The sequence below is a fragment of the Coturnix japonica genome, chromosome 8 (genome assembly GCF_001577835.2).
Source record: "Coturnix japonica isolate 7356 chromosome 8, Coturnix japonica 2.1, whole genome shotgun sequence".
In the NCBI taxonomy this organism is placed as follows: Eukaryota; Metazoa; Chordata; class Aves; order Galliformes; family Phasianidae; genus Coturnix; species Coturnix japonica.
In genome coordinates this window covers 25,922,411-25,949,472 of record NC_029523.1, presented here as the reverse complement: position 1 = coordinate 25,949,472, position 27,062 = coordinate 25,922,411, and the positions used below count along the sequence as shown (strand labels likewise).

General features: G+C 46.6%; 3 protein-coding genes across 7 annotated transcripts; 2 read left to right on the top strand and 1 right to left on the bottom strand.

Annotated features, from left to right (window-relative positions):
* Nucleotides 1-44: 44 nt before the first annotated feature.
* On the top strand, nt 45-8,698 carry DEPDC1 (DEP domain containing 1). 3 transcript variants are annotated; one of them, XM_032446222.1, is made up of 12 exons: nt 45-163; nt 682-947; nt 1,137-1,278; nt 1,737-1,855; nt 2,718-2,848; nt 3,143-3,187; nt 3,603-3,743; nt 4,209-5,063; nt 5,669-5,841; nt 5,928-6,104; nt 6,403-6,588; nt 7,966-8,698. In XM_032446222.1, exons 1-12 carry the CDS (start codon nt 119-121, stop codon nt 8,104-8,106), a joined length of 2,421 nt encoding a protein of 806 aa, XP_032302113.1. In that variant the 5' UTR covers nt 45-118; the 3' UTR covers nt 8,107-8,698. The 3 variants fall into 3 exon arrangements, with proteins under 3 accessions (XP_032302113.1, XP_015726359.1, XP_015726361.1); XM_015870873.2 differs by having other exon boundaries at nt 3,140-3,187; XM_015870875.2 differs by lacking the exon at nt 4,209-5,063 and having other exon boundaries at nt 3,140-3,187; nt 7,966-8,472.
* Nucleotides 5,584-26,833, bottom strand: LOC107317794 (methylcrotonoyl-CoA carboxylase beta chain, mitochondrial-like). 3 transcript variants are annotated; one of them, XR_001557031.2, is made up of 15 exons: nt 26,691-26,833; nt 25,944-26,255; nt 24,845-25,041; nt 23,863-24,041; nt 23,549-23,629; nt 22,959-23,137; nt 22,356-22,548; nt 21,391-21,482; nt 20,649-20,805; nt 19,789-19,911; nt 18,469-18,614; nt 17,930-18,011; nt 16,893-17,037; nt 16,461-16,651; nt 5,584-7,342 (listed from the first exon to the last, which is right to left on the bottom strand). XR_001557031.2 is itself a non-coding variant. In XM_015870879.2 (13 exons), the coding sequence occupies exons 2-13, from the start codon at nt 26,249-26,251 to the stop codon at nt 16,954-16,956; spliced, it is 1,821 nt and encodes a 606-aa protein (XP_015726365.1). In that variant the 5' UTR covers nt 26,252-26,255; nt 26,691-26,832; the 3' UTR covers nt 16,833-16,953. The 3 variants fall into 3 exon arrangements, 1 of the variants encoding a protein (XP_015726365.1); XR_004308175.1 differs by having other exon boundaries at nt 5,584-16,651; XM_015870879.2 differs by lacking the exons at nt 5,584-7,342; nt 16,461-16,651 and having other exon boundaries at nt 16,833-17,037; nt 26,691-26,832.
* On the top strand, nt 10,460-16,694 carry RPE65 (retinoid isomerohydrolase RPE65). The gene is made up of 14 exons (XM_015870880.2): nt 10,460-10,544; nt 11,035-11,117; nt 11,805-11,955; nt 12,468-12,575; nt 12,651-12,792; nt 12,923-13,070; nt 13,515-13,596; nt 13,694-13,826; nt 13,910-14,049; nt 14,378-14,507; nt 14,725-14,839; nt 14,930-15,024; nt 15,118-15,229; nt 15,795-16,694. Exons 1-14 carry the CDS (start codon nt 10,534-10,536, stop codon nt 15,944-15,946), a joined length of 1,602 nt encoding a protein of 533 aa, XP_015726366.1. The 5' UTR covers nt 10,460-10,533; the 3' UTR covers nt 15,947-16,694.
* Nucleotides 26,834-27,062: the final 229 nt, after the last annotated feature.

Here is a 27,062-nt window from a genome sequence, read left to right as displayed (position 1 = left end):
TCCATCCCGCCCGCAGGCCGCAGCCGTCCCGCTCCGGGCACGCGCCCGCCCTCTCGCCCAATCAGCGGCCGCGCAGCAAATTCAAACCGCGCGGCGGTTGGGCGCCCCCGGCGGAGCCATGGAGCGTCCGTCAGCGCCGGGTCCGTACCGAGCAACCGAGCTGGTGAGAGCGGGACGGGACGGGACGGGACGGGACGGGGCGGGACGGGACGGGGCGGGACGGGACGGGACGGGGGGCAGAGCAAGGCCCGCTGTGAGCCATGGCCCCGCTGTGAGCCAGGGGCCGGCGGGGGGACGGTCTGCGTTCATGGAGGCCTCTCTAAGCGAGGGTGACGCGCTCGGGGCTGTTGGCGGCACGGCAGCTGTGGGAAGGGCCCTGTGCAGCCGCCGCCTCCCCGCCCTGAGCACACAGAGCCTTCAGTCCGACCTAAATCTGCCCTTTTCTACATTAAACCCCCTCCCCGCCCTATCACAGCAGCCCCTGCTTCACGGCCCGCCCCCTTCCTCCTTACAGCCGCTCTGCAGATGCCGAGTGCTGCCTGCACGTCTCTATTAAGCGATGCATTGACACCGTTCCTATTTGTTACACTTCAGCCTGACTTTGCTCCCACCGCTTTGTTTTACTGCTGTTCACTGTTACCAACTTTCAGCTTTAACCTTCGTGTCTTTGTGTCCCCGCAGTGGAATGAGATCACCCGGTATTTCCGAGCCGGGATGCCGCTGCGCTCGCACCGGCAGCACCTGAAGAAGCACAGCAGCTGCTTCACCGCCTCCGAAGCTGCGGACTGGCTGCACCAGGTGCTGAGGAGCAGCAGCAGCTTCGGGCCCGAAGTGAGCAGGCAGCAGACGGTGCAACTGCTGAGGAAGTTCCTCAAGAATCACATCATTGAGGATATCAAAGGGCGGTGGGGGTCGGAAAGCTTGGAGGATAACGGGGCGCTCTACAGGTACTGACATGAACATCATTGATGTATGCTTTATATAACGATAATCAATGTTCTTAGGGGAAAAAATGAGCAATTTTAATTCCCTGAGTCTCCTCAGAATCTTATCACACCCTGCTGGTAAGGGATGGCTTCAGGTTGTGCTTTTCTTTATGTTCTAAACGCCTTTAATGTCTTTCCTATTAATTCCAGGTTTCCTTCAACCTCTCCAGTTAAACCTCTGCCGGCTTCATGTCGCCAAAGTGGGAACTTAGAAACCTCTAGAGATCGACTCCTGAAGCTGCCACATTTATCACGGAGAACTCCGAAAAAGCAGGAAGTGCTGACACCTCTGGTATAACACAGTTCTTACCTAATCTTAGCTGACACTTATTGCCTTTGTCATTTAAAGCAAAGCAAAAACCCCACACAGTCCTTTAGGGACACAGTTGTGTTTCATTCCCTTGCAGGAATAAGCCGGTAGGTTCTTCTGGACAGCAGAAGAGTATTGGTATAGGTTTGATAGAAAGGTGCAGTTCTGGCTTGTAATGAAGTGTTTTGATTCTGCCTGCTGGTTTTGTTTTGGTTTTTTTGCACATACAAAAAGGTTGTATTGAACAATCAGTAAATATTCAAGCAGAATTCCGCCACGTTTGGCTCTCTGAGTGCACATGCTTGCATTTCAGTGCTGCCATGTTAAGGTTATTTGCTGAGCTGTCCTTTGGGATGTAATGTGCTTCACAAAGATGGTGTTTGTTTCTCTTAGAGGCTTCTTTTCTTTCAATATAATGTGCCTAAACCACTCACTTTCAGGAAAATGTGGAGAAAACAAAGCTGGATAAAGCAGCAGAAAACGAAGAGGCTGCACTGCATGGGAAGGAAGCAAACCAGGAATACGTGCAAGAAACATGGAGAAATATCATTCTGATACAGTAAGTAAGAAGGTGCAAGAAGTGCCTTCCCTTCCTGTGTGCATGTAATCTCTTTAGAACTGCCCAGTGAAGGTTTTGACTTGCAGACTCTTTGGAACCTACTGAGAATGAAGGTGAATATGGAGCACCTCCCCTATGAGGACAGGCTGAGGGAGTTGGGTTTGTTCAGCCTGGAGAAGAGAAGGTTGCGAGGTGACCTCATTGCAGCCTTTCAATACCTGAAGGGAACTTACTCCCAGGAGGGGAGTAAACTCTTCGAAAGGGCTGATAATAGCAGGACTAGGGGAAATGGTTTTAAGTTGAAGGAGGGAAGATTTAGGTTGGATGTTAGGGGAAAGTTCTTTACTAGAAGGGTGGTTAGGTCCTGGAACAGGCTGCCCAGTGAGGTTGTGGATGCCCCGTCCTTGGAGGTGTTCAAGACCAGGTTGGACGGGGCCCTGGGCAACCTGATCTAGTAAATGTGTATGTTTGGTGGCCCTGCTAGGCAGGGGGGTTGGAACTACATGATCCTTGAGGTCCCTTCCAACCCGGGTAATTCTGTGATTCTGTGATTCTGTGATTCTGTGAATATTTTTACTGTTATTTATATATGCTTCCCAATGTATTTTGTAACCTTTTCTTTTGTACTTAAGAAACTCATTGCTTGTGTTGAGCCATATTTTAGCCCAACAGCTGTTCTTTCTTCTCCCCATCTGTTGTTTTTTGGTGCCCTCAAACTCTTCTTCCTCAAGAGAGTTTCATTGAACTGCAAATCAGCTTAGTAAGCAACTTGTGTTGGAATGGATGCTAAGGTCTTGATTTTGGGGTTTGTGATTTTAATAACAGACTTCTTAAACAGCATTTGTTTTCTTCCTCTCTACAGTTTGCAAACCATCTTAGGCCTCCCATCCTTGGAAGAAGTTTTGCAGCCAGCGCAGATAGTTCCCGAGTACGTCATGTACAACATGACACACACGAGCAAACACGGTGTTGTTATTTTGCAGAACAAAGCAGGTAAGATTTTCCAAGCTTTGCTTCAAGTTTCTGGGTTGCATAATTACAACAGAAGTAGTAATTGATGTGATAGATTTCATAGTGAGGCTTCCTACATTAGAATACACTCCAGTATGTTTGTCTAGAAGGTTTTGTAGGTGTATTACATTAATTTGTAAGTACACATGCATAGTAATATTTTGAATTAGTTCTACATTGGATCTTCTATATTTACTGTATTTAAAACCTGCCTGTTATTGTTTGTATGAAGTCTTGAGTAATCTGTGTAACTAATGCCCTTTTTTATTTTAGAAGACCTCCCTCACTGGGTGCTGTCAGCCATGAAGTGCCTCGCGTACTGTAAGTCATGGAAGAGCTTTTAAGTTCCAGAAACTTACCATGAGAGTTGAAAGCGAAATGCTTCGGCATGTTAAGATCAATTGCAAATTTCCACTTCAAACTCTGCTGGAGGATCAGCATTATTTAGTTCAGAGATAAAGGAAAACATTCAGTGTTTCTCACTGTGTTGATGAGGAAGATATAAAGGGCATAAATGAGTTTTCACTTACTGTAGTGGGGCAGAACACCCTGTTGAAAGGGAGCAGGACTCCTCAGTGGATACAAATGATACAGTGCAGAACTAAACAGATTACATGTATATTGCTCGTGTGGTTCTGCTCTTGTGAAGCAGTTATTCCTACAGGAACAAACTCTCAGAATTCTATCCAAAAATCCATGCAGATAAATACTAAATTTCCTTTCTCCACCTCTTTAGGGCCTAGAAATAATGATATGAACCAGCCGACTTACAGTGGCTTTGAACGGGATGTCTTCAGAACGGTTGCTGATTATTTTGTCAATCTCCCTGAACCATTGCTTACTTTCGAATACTATGAGCTTTTTGTTAATATTCTGGGTATGTATGAATTTAGAAATAAGAGGGTGAGATGTAAGATTATATTGACTGGGGGGAAGAACAGATCTGTAACTCAAAGTGAACCATGAACCCGTTAATCTGTATGGCAGCTCGAATCTGAGGCTTGTCTTCAATGTTGTCATTCTCTTACATCATTAATTGAATTGCAATTGTATCTCATTCTGTGCAAATGACCATCTGAGATAATCTTCTAAATGTTCAGTAACCATAATTTAAAAACACATGCTCATCTTTGTCCCTCATGTTTGCAGCCTGTTGGCACTCTCTATTCTTGCATGTTGGTTGCAGTTGATTGCTTGGGAACTGAGCCCATTTTTGTCCTTATTTTACTAACTACTTATTGTCTTACTTATTGTCCTCTTTTCAGTTAGCAACTGCATTTCTTTCTGAACTTGTTTGCTTTCATACCACTAGCATCTTAATTTATATTTCATTTTCTGATAGTTATGTGTGGCTTCGTCACAGTTCCAAATATATGCAGTGGAAAACATTCTGTCCGACATGAGACCTGTGACCCACAGCCTTCAAAAACTCTTCACTTGAACTCTTTCAAGTCAACTGAATGTCTTCTTCTAAGCCTACTTCGCAAGGAGCCAAAGGGAAAAAAGGAGGAATATGAAGCTTCCTGGAAGCCTTCAGAAGAGTTAGCTGCTCAGACACAACGTGCAGAGAAACTGCAGCAGTGTAACCTGATGAGTAAACAAGGCAGTGCTGACATAGGAGGAAGTTGTCAGAATCTTTCAGGTTCCAGTAATGAACAAGATCTATCTCTAAACTTTAAGACAAGATGTTACTCTTTGGAAAGAATTGGAAGCACTGCCTCGGGAGTGCGTAATAAAGGAGAATCAGATTCCCTCAGGACAACTAACATCTTGAGCACAAGAAGTGAGGAACAACAGCTCCCATCTGTGTCTAAGGCTGATTCTGTATTGGAGTTTGGTTTTGAAAGCACATACCAAAAACAAACTGATGGCTCAAAGAGAGCGTCTGCCCCAGTTCTGCAGGACAGAGAGCTGTTCAAAGACAATCTTAAATCAGAGCAAATACGCAGGTCTCAGAGTTTACTTGGGAGCAGGAACTCCAGAAGTTGCACTAACATCAATGTCCCTGTTGCAGAAATCACAGTAAAGCCAAGGTCTCAGCTTTGTGGGCAAGGAAGGCCAAATACCTCAGTGGCTGCTTCAGTGGGCACCAGGATTGAGGTTTCTGCTATCAGCATCAGTAAGAGACTCTGCAGAAGTACCATAGAGCTCTCAGAATGCTCTTTCACTCACTCTTATATGTTGACTGGCACGCAAAGTAAGATGGCTTTACAAAGCATGTTGTATTGGCTTATTTTGTTGACTAACCTCTGCTTCCTTACTTTCTTCAATGGTTTGTTTGTTATTTTTTAATATCTCTATAACAAAAGGGCCTAAAAGAATTGTGAAGTTGTAGCATTTAAAAGTATTTTCATAGCTCTGTTAACAAATAGTAGTGTTACCTCTGGCTTCTCAAATTGGATGTCAGAACCTTCCTGTTCAGGTAAGTAGTGATGCTTCTGACCTCGACACCACCTGGAGAACTTGCACAGACCTGCCTTTGGGAGATGCCTTTTTATGATCTTTGAAATGTGCTTTTGGGGGATGCTCTCAGAAATAGCATTAGGGTATTCTCTCCATTGTACTATGGCCTTAACTGCACAGGCAGTTTATAACAGTGAATTGGGTCCTCCCCCCCAAAAAAAAAATTAACCCAAAACATTGATCTCCAGCGTTACAGCTGATTGATTGCTATGGAAATGAAATATGGATGATGAAACAAACACAGATTGTCTTCATTGGAGGGGGAAAGTTATTTTACTGAATAAAAATGTGGGAAGTTGTTCAATTCCTAATGACAACTGTATTACCATCAACTTGTAGATCTCCTTCAGCCTCACCTGGAGAGGATTGCTGTTGAGGCCCTACAGATCTGCTGTTTGCTGCTTCCCCCAGCAAACCGCAGGAAGATTCAGCTCCTGATGCGCATGATCGCTCGGATCAGCGAGAACGTGGATATGCCACGGCTGCACGATGCCATGGGCACGCGTTCCTTGGTAGGACAAAATTGTGGCTGCTGGGCTGGGGATCTACCTTACAAAAATACTGCTGCACTTCCTAACGATCTGCTAAATACTTGTAGATGATACAGACCTTTTCTCGATGTGTGTTGTGCTGTGCAGAAGAAGTAGATCTTGATGAGCTACTTTCGACACGATTAGTTTCATTTCTAATGGACCACCAACAGGAAATATTCAAAGTCCCAACTTACCTGCAGGTTGCAGTGCAAGATCACATAGAGTACATGAAGATGGCTCAGGTGGGTGGCAGAACAGAAGTTTAAGTACCTTTCACAAACCACAGTAAAAGACCTTTGCTGACTGCAGAGTGTGTGTTACTACATGGGTTGGATGAGAGCTGCAAATAAAGCCACAGTATATTAATGCAAACCTGTATTAAGCTGTTGGTGCAATCATAGACATCAGCTGCTTTAATAACCCCTTGCAACTTGTAATGCGGCTGTAAGTTAATATGCTTGGATGTTAAATATGGGGGCTTCTTACCAAAGCAGGACATCATCTGACATTAGATGATTCTTTCTTGGATTTTTATTGCAGTGCAAATATCCAGGGGAAGAAATCTGTGCCATATTACCCACCTATTCGTACTGTGAACAAATAACCCCTCAGGAGTTTGAAGAACAGAAGGTTTCTACCTCTCACGCTGCTGTGGCAGAGCTGTTAGAGAACATTATCAAAGATAAGAACTTGTCTGTGAAAGAGAAGAAGAAAAAGTTAAAACAGGTGAGGAACTTACTGGCTATTAAAGTAATTCTGGAAACACTTTGTGCAAGGAGAAGAGCTCAGAAATGAGACCATTATCAGAGCATGAGCAGCCTTGTAGGACAGGCATTAAGATTGCTGATTAGTGGGTTTTTGGCTTGTATGGTATGATTGTATTTTAAGAACAATATCTAAAATAGCATTTGATACCATCTAGCAACAGTGATTCAGAACAGCAGGAAACTTAGTTAAGATGCTCTCTATTAAGTAAGGTGTTGTACCAACTACACAGATTGTCATTAAAATGACATCAATGGGTATAAAATTAAGAGGAGACAAAAATAGTGGCTTTTTTCTTCCTTTAAAAGGCCAAACTCAATCTGTTTACAACTCTGAAGCATTCTTTGCTTTGTTTTGTAACATGTATATTGCTCAGGATTATCTGGCATTTCTATGGCCTACTAACACATTGCCTAATACTAAAGCTGAAGTGCAGCAGTTCTGGCAGGATTTAATACTGGAGTTTTTTCCTTTTTATGAAAACCTTTGGCAAGTGTTTCTGAGCAATTGAACACTATTGTACTTGTCCTGGAATCTCTTAAGCAAGTCTTGTGACTCCAAATTGAAAAAGCAGCTTTTCAAAGCAAGCGTGTTTGTTCCGATGCCCCCTTCCACCAGCTTCTGCAGCGCTGACTTCATACGTGTTCTGGGAGCTTTGTTTTTCCAGGACTGAACTTCAGAAGCCCGGCCTGGTGTTCAAGTTCATGGAAACCTCCTGCATGGAAAGAAAAGTAGTTAATTACAGTTGGTTAAAGCTAAACTTTGGAGTAAGCAAACAGTGAGAAGTGATGCACGGCAGCACTTAGAACAGGTGAAGCAGGAAGGAAGGAAAGAAACTAAAATAGTCCAATAGTAAAACCTGAAGTATATGCTCACATTTTTGTGAGCTCCCACTAAAAGCCAGAAGCAGCTTACACTGTAAGGGCCTTGTATTAGCGGGGTTTGTGTCAAATAAGCTCTAAGATAGCTGTATTGTGGTCATGCTGGTTGTGCTGGGACAGTGAGCAGCGTGATAAGTCCCAGCTCTTTGCAGTGATTATACAGCTTTGATGCCTTGAACTAGGAAAAGCCAAATGTGCGCCGCTTCTGAGGGGTTACGTCCAACTTACATCAACATCCAAATCACAAGTGATGTAACAACTTTCAGTAAGCTGTGAATTCTACCCAAGACTCCTAATCAACCCCTAAAAGAAAACAAAGGATACAACTAAAGTATCTCTGAATTTCTGTCCATCCTGTGATCCATGCTTGTGTCCCACACAGCTGCCTTGCATGTCCTTCTGTTGCCTTTCTTGTTTCTGCGGAGCCTGATGTGATGTTTTCCTGTGTATTTTCTAGTTCCAGAAGGAATATCCTTTGATATACCAGAACAGATTTCCAACCACAGAAAACGAAGCAGTTCTGTTTGAGAACAAACCTACCATCAAACAACCAATGCTCAGCCTGAGGAAACCCAAATTTCGCAGCCTGAGATACTAAAGTCAGCTGCATGTTTCCATAGTGAGTGTGTCCGAGTGGCCAACCAAGGGCTGCTGGGAATGGGGACCTGCAGTGACTGTGTGTGTGGGAGGGAGCGATGTTTACGTGAACACTACGCTGAGAAGTGCCAAAGGAACTTTCATCTTTGAGAGTTATTCTAAATATTTATTCCTTTCCTAAAAGTTTTTCAACTGTTTACAATCAATCGATACGTCGTGCTCAGAAAGATACGTGTTAAAATGAAGCTACTAATTGCCAAAAATGTATATATGGTTTTCATATGGAGAACTAAAGATGTGCCCGTTGTAATGGTGTTAGTGTTTATTCAGGAACTGGTGCCATGGCTTCCAGTCTGTGTGTGTTCCTCACTGTGTGCTTGGTGTGAGAAGTGCCTGCCTTGTTTTGCTTGAAGACAAACATTTTGAGAAAGCGAAGTTGAGTTTGGAACTAAATAAAAACTTGTTTTTATTTCTAAGGGGGGCAGAAATCCACCAGAAAGGAATTATCTGGTCCTTAAAATACTTCTCCTCTCATCTGAAACACTTCTTTTTTAAAAAAATATTTATTTATATTAAAAGTGTTGTGTATATTCCTGATGTTTTCCTGGAGTGCTTATTCTGGGTGGAATGATGGACTTCTCAAACAGCACTGGATAGTGGGACAATGGGCAGGATCCCAATAGGCTGAGTTTCCCTGATTTGTTTCCAGAATTAAGGAGTGGATCTGTGTTGGTGTCTCTGTGAGATACAGCTTCAAGTGTTCTCATAAATGAGGTTCCAACCTAACATATGTAGATACACACACATGCACTTTGGTGCTGTTATTCATAAGGCTCTTAGCTGAGGTTTGTCACTTCTACACGGTACATCATTATTAGGTGGTTTTGTCCTTTAGGGATGAACACTTTGTCGATGGCAAATGAGGGAACGCTCAGTTCCAGCCAATCTTAGCACCACTTCAGTGCCCTGTGGGTACTTGCATAGCAGCTGATGGCTGTCAGTGGTTTTAATGCCTGTGGACAGCTGCTGAGCATCCCACACCTGCCTAAACCTGCTTCTGCTCCTTGGACTGTTGTGTTTCATAAATGTGTTAGTTAGTTAGTTGTGTTCTAATTAAGCAGCTTGCTAGGCTCACATTTCTTAGGATTTGCCTTTCAGCAGCTTGCCCTTGTTATTCAGTCCTTGATCCATGTTATTTAATGTTGTTTAATTATTTAATGTTCCCTTCTGAGGTTTTAAGAGACTTGAATAAACAGAAACTGACCAGCAGATGGAAGCAGAATTTTAACGTAAGCCTTTTGTAGCCATCGTTTGGTCTAAGTGAGCTTTGAACCACTGCTAGCTTCACATATTTGTAGCTGCTTGGGGAGCAGCTCATCAGGCCTGAAATCACAACTGGCTGTAAGCTGTCAGTGCAGTGTAACGGGGTTATCTGTTGCACGGAGTGTGGCTTTGGTCTAAGATCAGTGACGGCAGGAAGGATTTGTGGTTGTTTTGCACTCACATAGGAAGTTTCGGTGCGGCTGTACTGGCACACGGTGCTCAGGGCTGAGCGCTGCCAGCCGAGCAGTGCTTCGGTTCAGCTTTGTTCCCTTTGCTCTGGGAGGGGAGGTCGGTGTGAGCAAAGGGCCCAGGGCTGCTTCTCACGTTCCACTCTGCTCTTGCAAAAGCCCACGAGCTCGTGTACACACTGTGGCTTTTTAACTTGTTTTCACGCAAGAATTAACCTCATATAAACATGTTTAGTCTGCTTTTTTTAAACCCTTAACTTGGTTTGAGTGTTGTGGCTCACTTGGAGGAGATTCATTTCAGAACATGTTAAGCTGAAATGTCACTTCCAACACAGCTCAGATCTCACTGATAACTTGGGTTGGATATTAGGAGATGCTGTTTCTCCAAGGAGCGCTCAGCACTGCTCAGCTGCCTGGGGTCACCAGCCAGGGGTGCCCAGAGCCGTGGGGATGCAGCATGGAGGGACGTGGGGGGGTGGGCTGGGGAGCTTGGAGGGCTTTTCCAACCCTATTGATTGTGTGGTTCTAGGAGACAGACAGACAGTGGCTGGTGGCGCTGGGCGGTGACACCTGTCCCTGCCATCACTGGTGTCTCCTGGTTTCACAGCACAGGATGGGGATGCAGTGACTGCAGCACAGAGCAGTGAAGTGCAGCTCCAGTTCCTCTGTTTTGTTTTGTTTTCCTGTGTAATCTCTTCTGCTCGGGAGGAATTTAGGGCTCAGAAAAAGCCCTGAAAGCTGCTTTTTGTGTGAACAGCAAGACAAAGCCCCGCAAGGCATCGGGAGGATTTCAGCCTGAAAGCCGCCTCTGTTCCAGCGCTGAGCCCATTGGCTGCACGCAGCTCCTGTCACTCCCTTCTGCATCCCCATAAAAACCCGCATGTGGCTCCAGGAGCCTCAAATCCTGCACGGAGACAATGTACAGCCAGTGAGTGCTGCCGGGGCTCTCCTCTACATGGGGTGGGGGGGGCTGCTCCTTGGGGTGGTGAGGTTGGGATGGTGCGGGGTCTGGGGGCACCAAGGCCTGTACCTGTGATAGAGACAAGGACCACATGCCATGCAAACCGCGTGCTCTGCTATAGATAGGAATTGGAGCTTAGCAAATCATTGTCAGCTGCGTACTGCAAAACGCTTTGCTTAACAATGTAAAAATTATTCAAGGCTTGGGAGGAAAGGTGGGTGTTTGTTATTGAAAGGCGTCCTGCTTCCTGATGTGACGGATGTTCTTGGTTTGTCCTCTGTGCCCATCATGTACCACTTGTTGGGAATGAGGCACCTTCTGTCCTGCTGCTGGTTCCCCTTCCGTACCCCCAAGGCTTCCTGTTTCTCCCTGCTCACCTCATTGGTTTTTGCAAGCCCAGCGTTGTCCTCCCAGCACCACCTGGAAGCTGCCAACACAGGTCTGGTGTCCCTTGCAGGGTGGAGCATCCCGCGGGAGGTTACAAGAAGCTCTTTGAGACAGTGGAGGAGCTGTCCTCACCCGTCACTGCCCATGTCACAGGTCTGTGCCCTCACTGCCTCCTTTCTATGAGCCCCACACTGCTCTCCAGAGCACTGGGGCCACAGAACCCAGGTCTGGGGGGTTGCAGGTCCTGGGACATGGAATTAAATGAGATCGAGGAAGTTCACGTGTTTGGGACATCACCGAGTTGATGTACTGGGAGCAGAGGAAGGACAGAGAACTGCTTGGAACTGGTGTTCCAAGGATCCTTGTCCTACGGCTCTGTAGAGTAAGAAGAAACCATAGTCCTAAAGGCTCATAAAGGGTTTCTCTCTAGGGCAGAGGAGGCTCAGGGGAGACCTCACTGCTCCCCACAGCTCCTGGCAGGAGGTTGGGATGAGGGGGGTCAGCATCTGCTGCCATGGAACAGCGATGGGACGAGAGGTGCCGGCCTCCCGCTGTGCCAGGGCAGGGGCAGGCTGGGTGCTGGGGGACATCTCTGCTCCACAGAGCGCTCAGGCTGGGCTCACATCCCTGGGGGCGTTCAGAGCTGTGGGATGAGGCACTGAGGAATAAGGGCAGTGGTTGGGCTTAGGGATCCTGGAGGGCTTTTCCAACATGAATGATTCTGTGTTTCCAAAAGCATCCATCACCTTGTGTTTAGATAATAATTCTTATAACTGAATAAACACAGGATAAAAAAATAGAATATGAAATGTTTTGACCGTGCTCCTCCATCTCCTGCAGGCAGGATCCCCACCTGGCTCAGAGGCAGCCTCCTGCGATGCGGGCCTGGCCTCTTTGAGGTCGGGGCAGAGCCGTTCTACCACCTCTTCGATGGCCAGGCACTGCTGCACAAGTTCGACTTCAAGGAGGGACACGTCACCTACCACCGCAGGTAGCAGCCAAGGACTGCTGCGCTCTGGGTCTGTGTTCATTGCAGGAGCTCCAGCAGGGAGCTCTCCTGAAGCGAGGCACTGGGGCAGGCTGCCAGAGAAGTGGGGTTGCCCCATCCTCAGAGGTGCCACAGCCAGTCTGGATGGGGCCTTGAGCAGCCCATGGCACCAGGTTGGAACTGGACAGGATGGAAGGTCCCTCAAACCCAGCCATGCTACAGTTCTGTGAACAGCACACTCAGCAAATAACAGCTTCTCCTACAGTCCAGAAATGTTCTGAGAAGATCAGGACAGCATGGGCTGCCTGCAGCCACAGTGACAACATGCTCCTGGGGGCTGCAGCTGCCCGCCATGCCCAGGGTCCAGCACTTCACATGCTGCAATGCAGCCCTGGTTGCTGCTGGGGGCTGGACTGAGCTCTCAAGAGCCTCACCACAAAAAATACTTGTGTTTATTTTAATTGCATTGCTTGTTGCTTTGGTGTGACTGCATGCAACGTGCCTCACTCCCTCAGGTTCGTCAGGACAGATGCTTACGTGCGAGCCATGACAGAGAAGAGGATCGTGATAACTGAATTTGGTACCTACGCCTACCCAGACCCATGCAAGAACATTTTCTCCAGGTATCGGAGCCCTGCCAGGCACTGCAGCTTCATGCCATGGGGCCTCTGCTGACCTCGCTGCCTTCCTCCACACAGGTTTTTCTCCTACTTTAAAGGGGTAGAGGTCACCGATAACGCCCTCGTTAATGTCTACCCTGTTGGTGAGGATTATTACGCCTGTACGGAGACCAACTTTATAACCAAAATTAACCCAGACACCCTAGAGACAATTAAGCAGGTAGGTTTTGGCACACAGCTCCTAACACATGGCAGCCTCACCTCCTTTCCCACACTGCTCACCCTCATCACAGACAGACAAGGCCCAGGGCTGCCCGCGCAGCCCACAGCTCCCCGCTCCCCATCTCTAGGTGGATCTCTGCAAGTACGTCTCCGTCAATGGGGCCACAGCCCACCCCCACGTGGAGAACGATGGCACAGTTTACAACATTGGCAACTGTTTTGGGAAAAATTTCTCGCTGGCCTACAACATCATACGGATCCCTCCACTGCAGGCAGGTCAGTTCAACGCGCCTCCAAATGACCTCGTGAAAATCTTGTTTTATAAACTACTCCTCATTCCTCAGATGTGTTTTGTCACCAGAGTTCTTTGTTTGGCTTTCCTTCTTTTGTTCAGCTGTAGAAATGTTATCTTTAAAACAAGTATTTAAGTGGTTCTAGACTATGAGTGTCCAACCTTTTGGCCTGCATGGCTGAGCCAAGAGAACTGCCTTGGGCCACATACAAACCATAATATAGTTAATGTGTATAAATAACAAAACTTTTTTTTCCATTAAAGCGTAAAAAAAGGTGCACCCAAACCATGAAATTATCAAGTTGGACACTTATGCTCTAGATCACAATCTTCCTTTGTGCTAGAGGCAGAGGCCTTGCTGGGCAGGCACTGCTAACAGGGCAGCACATGGTTTGAAGCTCCCCGTAACCACGCGCTGTCCTTTGCAGACAAGGAGGACCCAATTAACAAGTCAGAGGTGGTGGTGCAGTTCCCTTGCAGTGACAGATTTAAGCCCTCCTACGTGCACAGGTAACTCCTGCCAAGCTCAGCTGGCTGACTGCACACACACTGTCCTGTGCTCCTGCACTGTGCGTGGAGCCTCCATGAGCTGTGTGTGTTCCCACAGTTTTGGTCTGACCCCAAACTACATCGTATTTGTCGAAACCCCGGTGAAGATCAACCTCCTCAAGTTCCTCTCTTCCTGGAGCCTCTGGGGAGCCAACTACATGGACTGCTTTGAGTCCAACGAGACCATGGGGGTAAGGCAGTGGGTCACACAGGACCTGTGCCCACCACAGCATGCCCACTCAGCACTGAGACTGGCCTGCTGCTTGCCTTTCAGGTCTGGCTTCACGTGGCAGAGAAAAAGAAAGGGCGGCTCCTCAATATCAAGTACCGGACCTCAGCCTTCAACCTCTTCCATCACATCAACACCTTCGAGGATAACGGGTTCCTCATTGTTGACCTCTGCACGTGGAAGGGGTGGGTGCCAACACTGCCTTCATAGAACCACTCCTCTGAGACCCACACGCCCACTGATGTGGTCCCTCAGTACCACATCGCCCCAGTTCTGGAACACCCCCAGGGATGGGAACCTGCCCATTCCCTGGGCAGTGTGTGCCAATGCTTCCATGTCAAGGCCCCACACTAAGACAGAAACACAGCCCCGAGCTGGTCTGGCCCTGCGACTCCCAGTGGAGCAGAACAGGGCTCATGTCACTTAATTGAATTCTAGGGAAAAAAAATAGCTGGTTTGGAACTCGTTCCTGGCAATGACTTCTTTGCTGTCTCTGACCCCATTTCTGTGCAGATTTGAGTTTGTTTACAACTACCTCTACTTAGCCAACCTCCGAGCAAACTGGGATGAAGTAAAGAAGCAGGCAGAGAAGGCCCCCCAGCCTGAAGCCCGCAGATACGTGCTGCCCCTCCGCATCGACAAGGTACCGCGCACAGCCCAGCACTGCTGGTTTAATCCTTAAAGCACTGGTCAGCCTGGTGCAGAGCTGAGCGATTCACAGCTCCCTCTGTTGTGGTCCTCCTCACTGGACAAGTCTATCTGAGCCGTACTCCATCTTGCACTGCTGCTCAAGCAAACCATGCAGCCCACTCTCAGAAATGTGTTTCTCCATTTGTCTTGGGTGTTGTTCTTTGTCCCAGGCCGACACAGGCAAGAACCTGGTAACCCTGCCCTACACGACAGCCACCGCGACGCTGCGCAGCGATGAGACTGTCTGGCTGGAGCCAGAAGTTATTTTCTCAGGGCCACGCCATGGTAAGACAACAGCTCTGAGCCACAGAGGCAGCACGAGCACCATCAGCCATCCATGTCCTAACTCTCATGCATATACACCTATTTTTGCAGCCTTTGAATTTCCACAGATCAATTACAAGAAATACGGTGGGAAACCCTACACATACACATATGGGCTGGGACTGAACCACTTTGTTCCAGACAGGGTAACTATCAGCGAAGGCACATCTTATTGATGAGCTTCTGCTTAAAGGCAAGTAAAGGCATTTTTGAGATGTGGTTTTTTTATCTCCACTTAGCTTTGCAAGCTGAATGTTAAAACAAAGGAGACCTGGGTGTGGCAGGAGCCAGATTCGTACCCATCAGAGCCAATCTTCGTTTCCCATCCAGATGCTCTGGAGGAGGATGACGGTAATTAATGATTTTTGGCTTGTTAATTGGAGTTGTTTGCAGTCTGTGTCCACTGGCTGGTGCTAAGACCTACTTCCAGCGTGCACCAGGGACATGCAGGAGCCAGAAGGCCTGCAGAGGCCGCTCCTGGGTGAGATGTGCCCTGTTCTAACACTGCTGGTGAGTTTCTGAGAACACACGAAAAAATCTGTAGGTTCAGATCATCTGTTCCCATTTCCCAGCCTTTTTCCATCAGGAACTACACTACTTAAAGAATTCCAGATGGCCAAGCTTTGTGAAATTAAACCTGCCTCAAACCAAGTATGTTTTTATTTGTAAACCCCTCCTCCCCGTGTAGGAGGGGGGCGAATTCAGGTTTTGGCTGTGGAGGACACAGAATTGCACTCATGCCAAGAACTGCACGCATTTATTCACACACTGCCAGCCCTGTACCTATTTTTGAAGGTGGCAGCTCTAGGCTTAAAGGGCATCTACTCATTCCCTGAATTCCTCATCCCTGAGAAGGAACATGTGAAGCCAGGAGAGCCCCTGGCGGTGCTGACTGCCTGTTTTTGTCACCTCCCAGGGGTGGTGCTGAGCATTGTGATCAGCCCCGGCTCAGGGCCAAAGCCTGCCTACCTCCTGATCCTGAACGCCAAGGACATGAGCGAAGTGGCCAGGGCTGAAGTGGAGGTGAACATCCCTGTGACTTTCCATGGACTCTTCAAAAGAGCGTAACTGCTGCCTGCAACACGCCGTGTTAGGCCTCTCCCAGCTTCAAAAAGATGCTGTCTTCATTTGCAAGCACTCAGAAAGTGACACTGAAGGAATTTAGGTCATTTATTTGTGAGTACTTAGTTCACAGAACTATGGAATGGCTTAGGTTGGAAGGGGCCTTACAGCCCTTCCAGTTCCAAACCCCTGTTATGGGCTTCCCAGTGCCGTGTCCATGGCCTTGGCCCTATTTAAGACTGAGAATTTCCATTTTGTTGCTTATTTCTCAAAACACTTACCCAGATGTTTCTCAAATATACTCCATGGCCTAATTTCAAGATGTACAACACAATAAACCATACCATTTCTTTTACAAGATTAATTTTTGCAGATGCAACAGAGAGAAAGATGCATGAAACAGCACAGTGTAACCTCAGTCCCTGTACATGTGGTAATATTATGTAGAAGTCAATGTGCTGTTGCATGCTTTGAGAAGAGGTAACTTTTATCCTGTGTGGGTGTTTTGGATTGAACTCACCTCCTGGTCACTGCACTGGTATCTCAGAGCAAGCTGAGGGGAGCCCTTCCACGGTGCTCTGGCAATCTGACTTTGCAGGCAGCATTCTCTGCTTTGCTAAAGCTTACGTTCATTACTCTTGTCTAGTTTGCAGCCATGTGTCTTCTCTTTCCCATCTCTTTTCTCAAAGCGCTGTTTGAATTCTGCATATTCTTAATATGAAAAAAAATAAAATAAATAATCAAGCAATTGTAACAGCTTAGGGTGAATCTGCTTTGTTAGAGTGCTACAGAATCACAACTGAATCCCTTCTCTCCACAAAACGACTATGTAGCAGTAACAGACTGTTTCAGAATACAAGCTTATTGTAAACAGACTTGAAATCCAGGACTGTTTGTTTGCAATGGTTCAACATTTTTATTCATGGTATCAAAGAATTAGAAAATCATTTACATTAAAGCTTTCCAACGTAAGGTGCTAACTTCAAAGGGTGATTACTTGAGAAGGGCTGCAGTTACATTCTCATCACAGGATGCTGGTAAGGATGCAGTGCCTGGTACTTCTGCTGCTCTACAATCTGCAAGCACTGTGCAATTACCTGATTAAAAAAAACCACAAACAATATAAGCAATGAGCCTCTGCAACAAAAGGGCAGTGAGGGTTACTGGGTAAGCAGTCATTCAATAATGCATTTGTTCTTATTTCTGATAAACGTTGCACATTTAAAACATACAATGCAGGCAGCAGAAACAGAAGTCAGTGACTTCTCAATAATGGCTCCTCAAGACCCAGCGGTTGGGTCTGAGCTCAAGCACTAGAAAACACTTCTCAGGGCTCTCCCATTATCTAAGTCCCTGTATACGCTCCAGAAGATATTTAACGTTATTTAATACGTGGAGCACCATAACTATGTGCCCTCGTTAGAAGTATTAATTGATATCAGGATATATTTGTGATTGTTTAGTCTAAAAAAAACAAACAAAAAAGCCTTCAGAAATGCAAACTCTACATACTGCCAACAAACAACACAGCGCTGCAAAGCAGCAGTGGTGGCTTTTAGAAAGAATGCCACCAAGAAACATCCTGTGACAAAGGAATGAAAACAATTCAAGCACTTAAGAGAGAACTTGAGAGTAAAAACATGGCTCATATGCAAGACCATAAAAAGAAAGGGGTGGGAGACTGAACCAAACTGGAATGTCAGGTAAGAGGTTCAGTGAGGAAATCCTGCAGTCAGAATGCAAGCAGAGCTCAACAGAAACGTTTCAGATAGACCAGATAAGTCTACATCTTCAGATAGGTTAGAGAACAGATGAGAATTTAAAGCTCAATACCAATAAAAACAGAGTAAGAACTCGGAGATCTGGTTCTGGGAATCAGCATGATAGCTGACCGCGAGTGAATGAACCAGAGGCTCACACATTCATCGTGAGATCTGAGGATAAAAACGTATCAGAGAACATACACTGGGGGAAAACAAAGCCACCTACCTTCCTGGTATTCTGGGGGAGAATTACACCATCATCCCAGAGTCTGGCAGAAGAGTAAAACGCACTGCTCTCTTCCTCTAGCCTGGAGAAGAACGAGCACAAAACATGCTTAGAAACAGCAAAGTTTAACCGTAAAATCACCAGGCTGGTAAAACAAAGTTCAAGATAGAAAAGGCACGTTTCAATTAAAAGTGAATGTGCTGTTCTAGTGTTAAAATCCACTGGGATCCAGCAAATACATAGCAGAACTGATCCCTCTGCAGTTCAAAGATGATCCTCTGCATTCAGACAATCACTGCTGGTTAATTTACAGCACTGACTTGACATCATGTCTTGTGGTTTCAGGATTTTCTAAGCAAATATTTTGCACTTCCATGAGAAGACCCTAGGAGCAGACTTGGAGTTATACACAATTCTAAAATAGCTGTCATCAAATTCAAGTTTGTTTCAGTCATTTGGGCTGCATTGGCTTGAAATACAAGCATAATTATTTATAAATGTCAGCATAACTGCAGGGTTTTCCTGCTTGATGTCCTTACTTTTGTTTCAAATGTTTCAGCTCGGATTCATCTGTACAATCACTGCCCTCAGCTTGTGGGACCATGGACAAATGTCTTGAATCCACAAGAGCAACTCTTGCATTAGGCCATAAGAACAGAAAGTTTGGACTGAATGATCTCCCACACTGCAAAAGTAAAGCAAAACAAAAAAATACAGTAGAAATTCACTGAATTTAAACACCAAAAAAAAGGGAGGCCTACAATGCCACTATCAAGTTTGAGACAAAATGTAACAGCTACGTTTGTAAACCAATAGTGATGCAGATTCTTTCCCATTGCAACTACGGCTTCTCTATCAGTACAGATCACAGAATCCTAGAATCCTTAGTGCTGGGAGGGACATCTGAAGGCCACCAAGTCCAACAGCCCTGCAGTGTGCAGGGACAGCACAGCCAGGTCAGGCTGCCCAGGACCTGATCCAGCCTCACTTTGAAAGTCTCCAGGGATGGAGCATCAACACAAGGCAACCTGCTCCAGTGCCTCATCACCCTCACTGTAAAAAATGTTTTCCTTATATCAAACCTAAATCTCCCCTCTTTGAGCTTGAAGCCATTTCCCCTCGTCCTGTCACCACAGACCCCACCAAAGAGTCTGTCCCCTTCTTTCCTGTTGCTCCCTATAGATACTGACAGGCTGCCATCAGGTCACCTCACAGCCTCCTCTTTTCCAGATCCCCTGCAGAAGTAACCAGCACAGTCCCACTGCATTCACTACAGGTATTCATTATTTCACTGCGCCTAATCCAAAGCGAGCAAAGAGCCCAGCACACCTCCTAGCGGCATAAGTAGCACATGTAGCAACACAACTGAAACTGGTTGTGTGCCCCGGTGGCGCAGTGGTTAAAGACGCCGCCTTGCAACACTGGGGCCCGGGGTTCGAATCCCCCCTGTGGCGCAAGTGGTAGAAGTGCCGCTCTGCTACACAGAGGCTCGAATCCCGGGGGCTGGACTCGATGATCTCTAAGGTCCCTTCCAACCCGCACGAAACTATGAAACTATGAAACTATGGTGTCGTCCTTGACCATTGAAGACAAACGCGTGCTGAGCAAACAGCAGCACTGAACCCTCTGCAGTGACATTTCCAGACAATGTGATTCTCAGAACCCAGTCCATGTTCATTGCGGATCAGATCTGCCGTAATCACACTCTGTGATTCAGTTCTTATCTAAAGTTAGTTAGGATCACAAACCAAGTCAGACGTCTGCACAGCAGCCAACAATGCTAAAGAAATGAAAGCACTGTGAATGCTGGGCAAAGCCTTAAGTCCATTACCACCCCCCTGATTCCTGTGCCCCCTTACCATGGCGTAACTTTCACTCCCAAAACAGCCACCGATCACTATGGTTATTTTGGGAACAGCTGCACAGGCGACAGCAGCCATCATGGAGGCCTGGGCTTTCAACCTGCTGGCCTGAGCCTCTGCCTGAAATGAAAAGAACCATTTTAGTTCTGTGCTATGTTAGATTCCTTCCACTACCACCAAACATGCAACCTACTCCTAAAACAATTCTTTCTTTACAGTTCTATATGATCATTTCTTCCAAAGCGGCAAGGTAGAATCAATGAACTAACCACCACAGCACACGATGCCACTTATTTTACAGTGTACATCAGCAGAACATTATAACCAGTGTGCAGAAACCTGTGGTACAGAGCAACTCTGGGTCTCCCGGGCATCAGCAGAGCTCAGATACAACAGAACTGCAGCGGGTTTTGCCTTAAGTGCTGGTGACAGCTGGGGGAATGGAGCTGCAAAAGTCTCTTAACTCAGGCTCTGCAAAGAGGCCTTCCAAAGCCCAGGACACAACATGCTGTACTTTAATGCCTTCACTTTAGAAAAGGGCAATATTTATTTCCTGTGGATCACAGCAGCAGAAGAACCAACAGGCGGCATCTCAAAGGGAAAAGCACCATGAATTCTGAATGTTACAGCCCGCATTACCAGCTGGATCACCTGCATACAAGGCTGCCTAAAATCAAAACCAAGTGCGAATGCAAAGGGAAGATCTAAGAAACTTCATTATGAAGCTTCTTGACTTAACCATCAAAAGCAGACTGAAAATTAGCTTTCCTACTAATTAATAGCTTTCCAAACGTAAGTTAGTCAAAATGAGAGCTGGGTATTGCCTGAGCTGAGCAGGGCAGATTAACACGCCGTACCTGTGAGATGCTCGTTGGCTCTGCTGCGTGTGGAGCAGTGTTTTGGAAAAAGAGGATGGGAATGGCACGGTGACTGCACAGCTGCACAAAATGGCTGCCCTTGAGAGCAGCAGCATGAGAGAGCTCCCCATTGTTAGCCACCACTCCCACCAAGTGCCTGCAAAACAGACACATCAATGTTCTCCCCAGAAATGAAGGCAGCATGCAGCATCCTGCTGAGGGATGGAAACATAAATGGATGGCATGGATCTGCCCTTCTGCAGAAATCCAGACTAGAAGGATGCAATTACATGCATCGTTCCATTCATGGAACCTTCCCCCTAAAAAATGAGACATTTTACAGCATTCCCTGTGTATAAAGCACAGAAGTATTAATACTTAGAAGAAGGCAGGTAAGGGCACAGGTGCCACAGTTCACACTGCAAGATAACAAACAAGGTGTCAGGATCCTGGGTGCTCTCTGTTTCCTCTAACATACAACACAACAGTCAAGCCAAAAAGTTCATATTTTTTCCCAAAAAGCTCTCTAAAGTACATTTTACTACTTTTATTTCTGTATTTATTTTTAATTAAAGATTTGGCTGGAATGCTGTATGTTTTATGAGTGTGCTACTAAGACTGAGCCTGCCCTGAATTGAACTCCATAAATATTGTTATGGGAATACTGCAGATCCTGATAGTGGTATAAAGCTATTTAGACATACACACACACACACAATGATGGTGAATCTTACAGCCTTACCCTTCCACGTGGCCAAATCCCGTTACTAATGTCGTTCCATAGTCAGCCTTGAACTCCTGGAACCTGCTTCCATCCAGCAGACGGCTCAGAACCTGCAAAGAAATACACAGTCTTGCCTATAGAAAGCTGGGTGAAAACAGATGAGTCCTGGTGAAAGATATGGGAGACCTCTATTACATGAGCAGTCAAACTAAATGATCACAGCAGTCCTTTTATGTCTTATGCTCCAATAAATACTCAACACGCACAAAGCATCAAATCCGTGCTTTTGTTTGATTACCAACCATATCTCCTGAGACACAGTTTAACCCCACACTTATTTCAGAGTTACAGAAGACAGCTGCTCCTGTGCATAGAAGCCTTAATAAAAGAGCAGCACGTACACTTACAGTCTGTGTGCCTCAGAGCACCCAGCAGCACCCTCGCCTAGAACCACACAACTACACTGCTGTGCAGTTCTCCAGTCTCTGCAGAGACGTCTGGCCGCACCTCAAACAAATCTAGCTTGAATTCCTTTGTTTTTGACTTTTTCAATAGGCATTTGATTTACAACATAGAGCCGAGACCCCTTAAAGAAAACAACAGGGCGATGGGAGGAAGCAGGACACAAGCCCCTTTCTAAAGAGATGCATGTTCTAAGGCAGCCAACACAGTACATGACACACTGGTGTAAAAGCATCTCCAACAGCGTGCAGAAGCAGATGGGGATCAGCTGGTGTGATCCATAATTATCCTATCTCTAGCAGGATTTCTGCTTAAATATTTTCAGCCACTCTACAGAATCAGTGCCATCCTGTCTTGCTGCAGACTCAGGACTGGTTGGCAACTGATCAGGCAACTGTATGAAATTTCTCAGGTACTTCATGATTTCTCTATGAGGGAAGTGCACCTTATTGCCTATCAGTCTGCAGATAACAGCTAGAGCAGAGCAACAGAATGAAGGAATACAGGATCTGACAGCTTACCAATTTTACAGGAAGAGTACAGCTATAATCTCGTGGTGCCAGCCCCAAGAGCTCATCAGAGCTATAGAGAGGAAGGTCATGCTCCACGAGCTCTTCTGGCACCGGCTCATAATTCAGCGTTGAGATAATATTTCGAACACACTCGTAGGCTTCCTTTTCTGTAGATGCAAAATGGTCACTGCAGCCACTGACTCTAACAGAGAAAGCAACATTCATTAGTAGGAATGAAATGTGTATTCTGACAGAAAACCCAAACTAAAGGAAAAACCCTCATCTCTACCATGAATATTTGACATCTCTGACAATATCACGTTTTTGCTCCAGTATGAATGAGCTCAAAACATTAAAGTCAGTGGGATTTCTGTGCAAACCAACCCAAAAATCGAATTATTCTCCCACACATACAACTGAACATCACTAACTGTAATAATTCACCTATCATTTCTAACATTTCTTTCACTGCATGTTTTCAAGTCCCTGAGAACCACAGCCCATGCAGTCACTGGAGACAGCTTCAGTCACATTAGTTTAGGATAGAATGGTACCTTCCTTACGGCTAAGTGTGCTCAGCTCTCTACAATTTTTAGGAACTATTTTGCATACCTAGAGTGCAGAGCAGCTCCTCCAAGGTCCTCTGGAGACACATGTTCTCCAGTAGCAGCTCTCACCAGAGGTGGACCAGCAAGGAACAGCGTTCCAATTTTATCTACAATCACAGCTTCTTCTGCCATGGTTGGGACATAGGCACCTCCAGCAACGCAAGAGCCACACACCACTGCCACCTGAGGGATACAGAACCAAACCCAGACCAACATGCTAAAGAGCAGAATGGAAGGGCAAAGTCATTACTTTTACTTCAGAAACATTCAAGAGACTAAACCACAGACTGCAGAGCCATGAACTAAAGACACGAATACCAACATGAACGAGGCTGTTCTTGGCAACACAGAGCTCAATGTTTGCTCTGAAACCACCTGATGATTTGGTGCTTTCCATACAAATCAGTCAGTAAGCACTCAGCAGATTCTTTATGCGGAAGTCTTCTGTGATGTGAGATACTATTTGCATCACTCTGCCCCACAAATAGAAAAGATGAGCTTTCAAAAATGCATTGTATGTTTTAGAGCTGCTCCTAGAAGCTGTTATAAAAGAGAATTTTACTAGACATACTTGCATTCAAAATGACACCATACCTGAGGGATCTTCATAGCAGATATTATTGCTTCATTGTAAAAAATTCTTCCACCGTGCAACTTGTCAGGGAACAGCTCTGACTGATGTTCAAGAGAAGAGACACAGTGAGTTTCAGCATCAGCTACAAAAGCTAACACTTCCTCTTCGTTCATTCACAAAAGCACTGTAACAATTCTGAGGTCACCACTAACAGTCACACCAGAAAGTTTCACATACAGCATCCTCTGCTGCATTTGTTGTCCTTACACGTTGTGCAGCTCCACAAAAATACCATATTTGGCCATATTCCCTTGGAGAGTGGTTCTGGCATTACCTGTAGCGGTAGGAATGCTCCCCCACTGTCAACAAGGTACACGGACACCAGCCTGTTCTGCATGGCGATTTCCTGAGCTCTCAGCTGTTTCTTCACTCCAATTGGATAAATAGTTCCTCCTTTTACAGTTGCATCATTTGCTACGAAGACGCACCAAATCCCGCAGATCTTTCCAATTCCTACAAGAGGAAACACAGAAACAGACTCTCCGAGATACCATAAATGAAACAAAAATGCCAAATTGTAAGTAGGGCATTCTTTTGTTAACATTGTTTCACTAAGCTGCAAACTAAGTTGCAATTCACATACATAGAAGATGTTTATGGCTCTTCTCTAGAAAAAAGAAACGGAAAGATAATGACACACATACACACAACAAACAAACAAATACATCTAAATTACACAAGACAGAACTTGAAATACAGCTTACACCTGGTGACAATATGAGAGAAACAATAACCACTTTGACTTCCAGCTGCTGGTCTGAGTTAAGAGGGAAGGGAATTAAAGATGACTGATAGAAACTGAACAACATCAGCCTGTGGCTGAAGACAGACAGGATTTCACAATCCATTCTTCTAGCCATTTTTTAAATGAATTTGAGATATGCTATGATTTGAAAAACATTACAAAATAAATGGACAGGGGCTGTGCCAGGCAGTACCTTGGTCACCTTCCATCGCACAGACATCAGTGTGTGAAATATCATTCTAAATCTTTTAGACAATTTTTCAGCCCATGCACACAGACTACAACTATCACACACTGCTTACAGCCACTGACAGCGCATTCAGACATCACCTCTCTGACCATTTTGGTTCAAAACCCTCCTCCTTTCCAGGCTGCATCTCCAGCACGGCCTGATCCAAACAATTCCCTCAACCCATGCACAGCTTGAGATCTAATACAAAACATACTTAAAGACACGAGCAGTTAAGCAAATGAACTTCATGAATTTCCCATTACATTTTCTAGCAATTACCCGTGAGGCATCCAGCAGCAGGGACGTCACCATATGGCAGATTGAGGCCTGCAAGGGGAGACAGCTCCAGGAAAGCCTCATCATCAAGAAGCAGCTTCAGGCGCTCCCGAACAAACAGCTTCTTGTTCCTCTGGGTGTGCCGCAGGATGGCATTCTCTCCCCCTCCTTTACTGACCATCTGCAGCAACTCCGAGTATCTGATTTGAGAAGAAAGTTTCAGTTAATGGAACCTTCCCTTACACGTTAACCTTCCACAGTTTTTGCCTAGTACTTCAATGCATTGCACAGACTTCACCCCAGGACACAGGAACAAAGATGAACTCACACAACTTGATAATGACAGTGAAGAACCAACACACCACACTATTCAAAGGCATGTGTTTTCTTGCAAAGCATAACAATAAGCAGAGATATGTTATTTCGAGCAAGTATTTCAGTTTCATTTTTCAGAAGTCTCCTGTCCAAGCCCAGCAACAGCCCACCCCCAAAGTGCAATACCATAAATATTCTATTTGGAGTGTATGATGTAGACATCACTAAGTCCACACCATCCCAGGAGTTCCCCATATGCCTCCAACACAGTGTTTCACAGTGCAAACGCCACCACAGGAGGGCACAGTGTGTTCTCCATAGCTGTGCTTCCAGCTCGTGCAACAACCCTCTGAACAAAGGCCTTTGAATTCTGCCACCAGATCCATAAGAAAACATATTTCCTGTTTTATTAGCAAATGGTGATTCTTTAAATGACTGAGTCATCATTTCTCTGCTTTCACTCCAAATCAGCTGTGAAACCTGTCCCGTGAAGGCCCAGAAAAATAATTCTTGGCAATAGGTGCAGAACAATGTCAGGGGATAACACTGAGATACAACTTGAACCCAGGTTGGGGCACTGCAGCCAAAGGAAGCCGCCCAGGGAGCAGCAGAAAGGAGAACAGCCAGGGCTTCAAAGTGGGCAGGAGAGAAATTACCAGCAGGTTGTTTGTAGCTTAAGTTTTTAATTAGCAATTGAAGTTAAAAGCTCCTCAAAGCACCCACATGTAACTCCCCCATCACCTCACAGGTATCAACACACTAAAAACATCACAAAAACTATTATTACCTTTTAATAACAGCCTCACTGTTCCTGAGATTCTCCTCAAACACGTGTCGGTACACAGACAGGACGCGTCCATCCAGCACTGGGTATGTCTGCGCACACCGGCTGCGCCTGGCTTTGCTCCGTACTGAGCAGCTGGGCAGTGCACTGTGTGTCCCATCCTGTGCTACCTGTGCCAGCTCCTTATCGCTGCAGAAGCCCGTACACGTCCTTTTGAAGGCATCAGTCAAGGGTGGGAGTCTGGGCAGCAGCAGTGACACCGGGTGAGGGGAGGGCTTGCAAATGGAGCACAAGGCAACGTTGTTCCACATGACCCTGGGAATCACAGTGGTATGACAGGGTGTTCGCTTGCAGCACTGCCATTCATGTTCCACACACACACAAAAGCCAAAAATTAAGAAGTATAAACAGACGGTGTGCCGGCTCTGACGGGCATGAAACCACAAGTGTCTGAATTCCCGCTGTAACACTGCTCACAACAGAAACCTCGAGCTTCGTCCTAAACCGGCATCACCCTCCACCCATCACCCACCACCCCTCGTGCAGGCGGGGCTGGCGCTGCCACCAGGGCCGGCAAGAGCCGCCCCGCGGCCTTCAGCCCCGCCGGGGGACGATGGTGAGCGGGGCCTGCCCGCCCCGCGCCCTACGGAGCCCTGCGCTGCCCTGCGGGCTATGGAGCGGCCTAGGCCCCGCAGTACCGCCGGCTCCCCCCGCCCTCCCGCTCGGTCCCCGCTCCCCACCGCTCCTTACTGGCAACCAACGCCGCGCCGACCGCTCCGGGCCCGCCCCGGGGGTGGCTCCGCTGCCCGCCCCGCCGCCTCTTCCCTCTGAGGCCTCTGCCCCGCGCCGGGCCCGCCTCCAGCTGTAGGCCTCGCAGCGCCCGACGGCTCCTTCAGGCCCCGCTGCCTCAGCCCGCGGCCCTGCTGGACCCTGCTCGGCCCTGTTGGACCCTGCTCGGCCCTGTTGGACCCTGCTCGGCCCTGTTGGACCCTGCTCGGCCCTGTTGGACCCTGCTCGGCTCTGCTGGACCCTGCTCGGCCCCGGCTCCCCCTGCAGCCCTGCCCCACGTTCCCCCTTTGTCCCCTCGGTCCCGCACGGCCCCGCACGGCTCCTGCCGCCCTG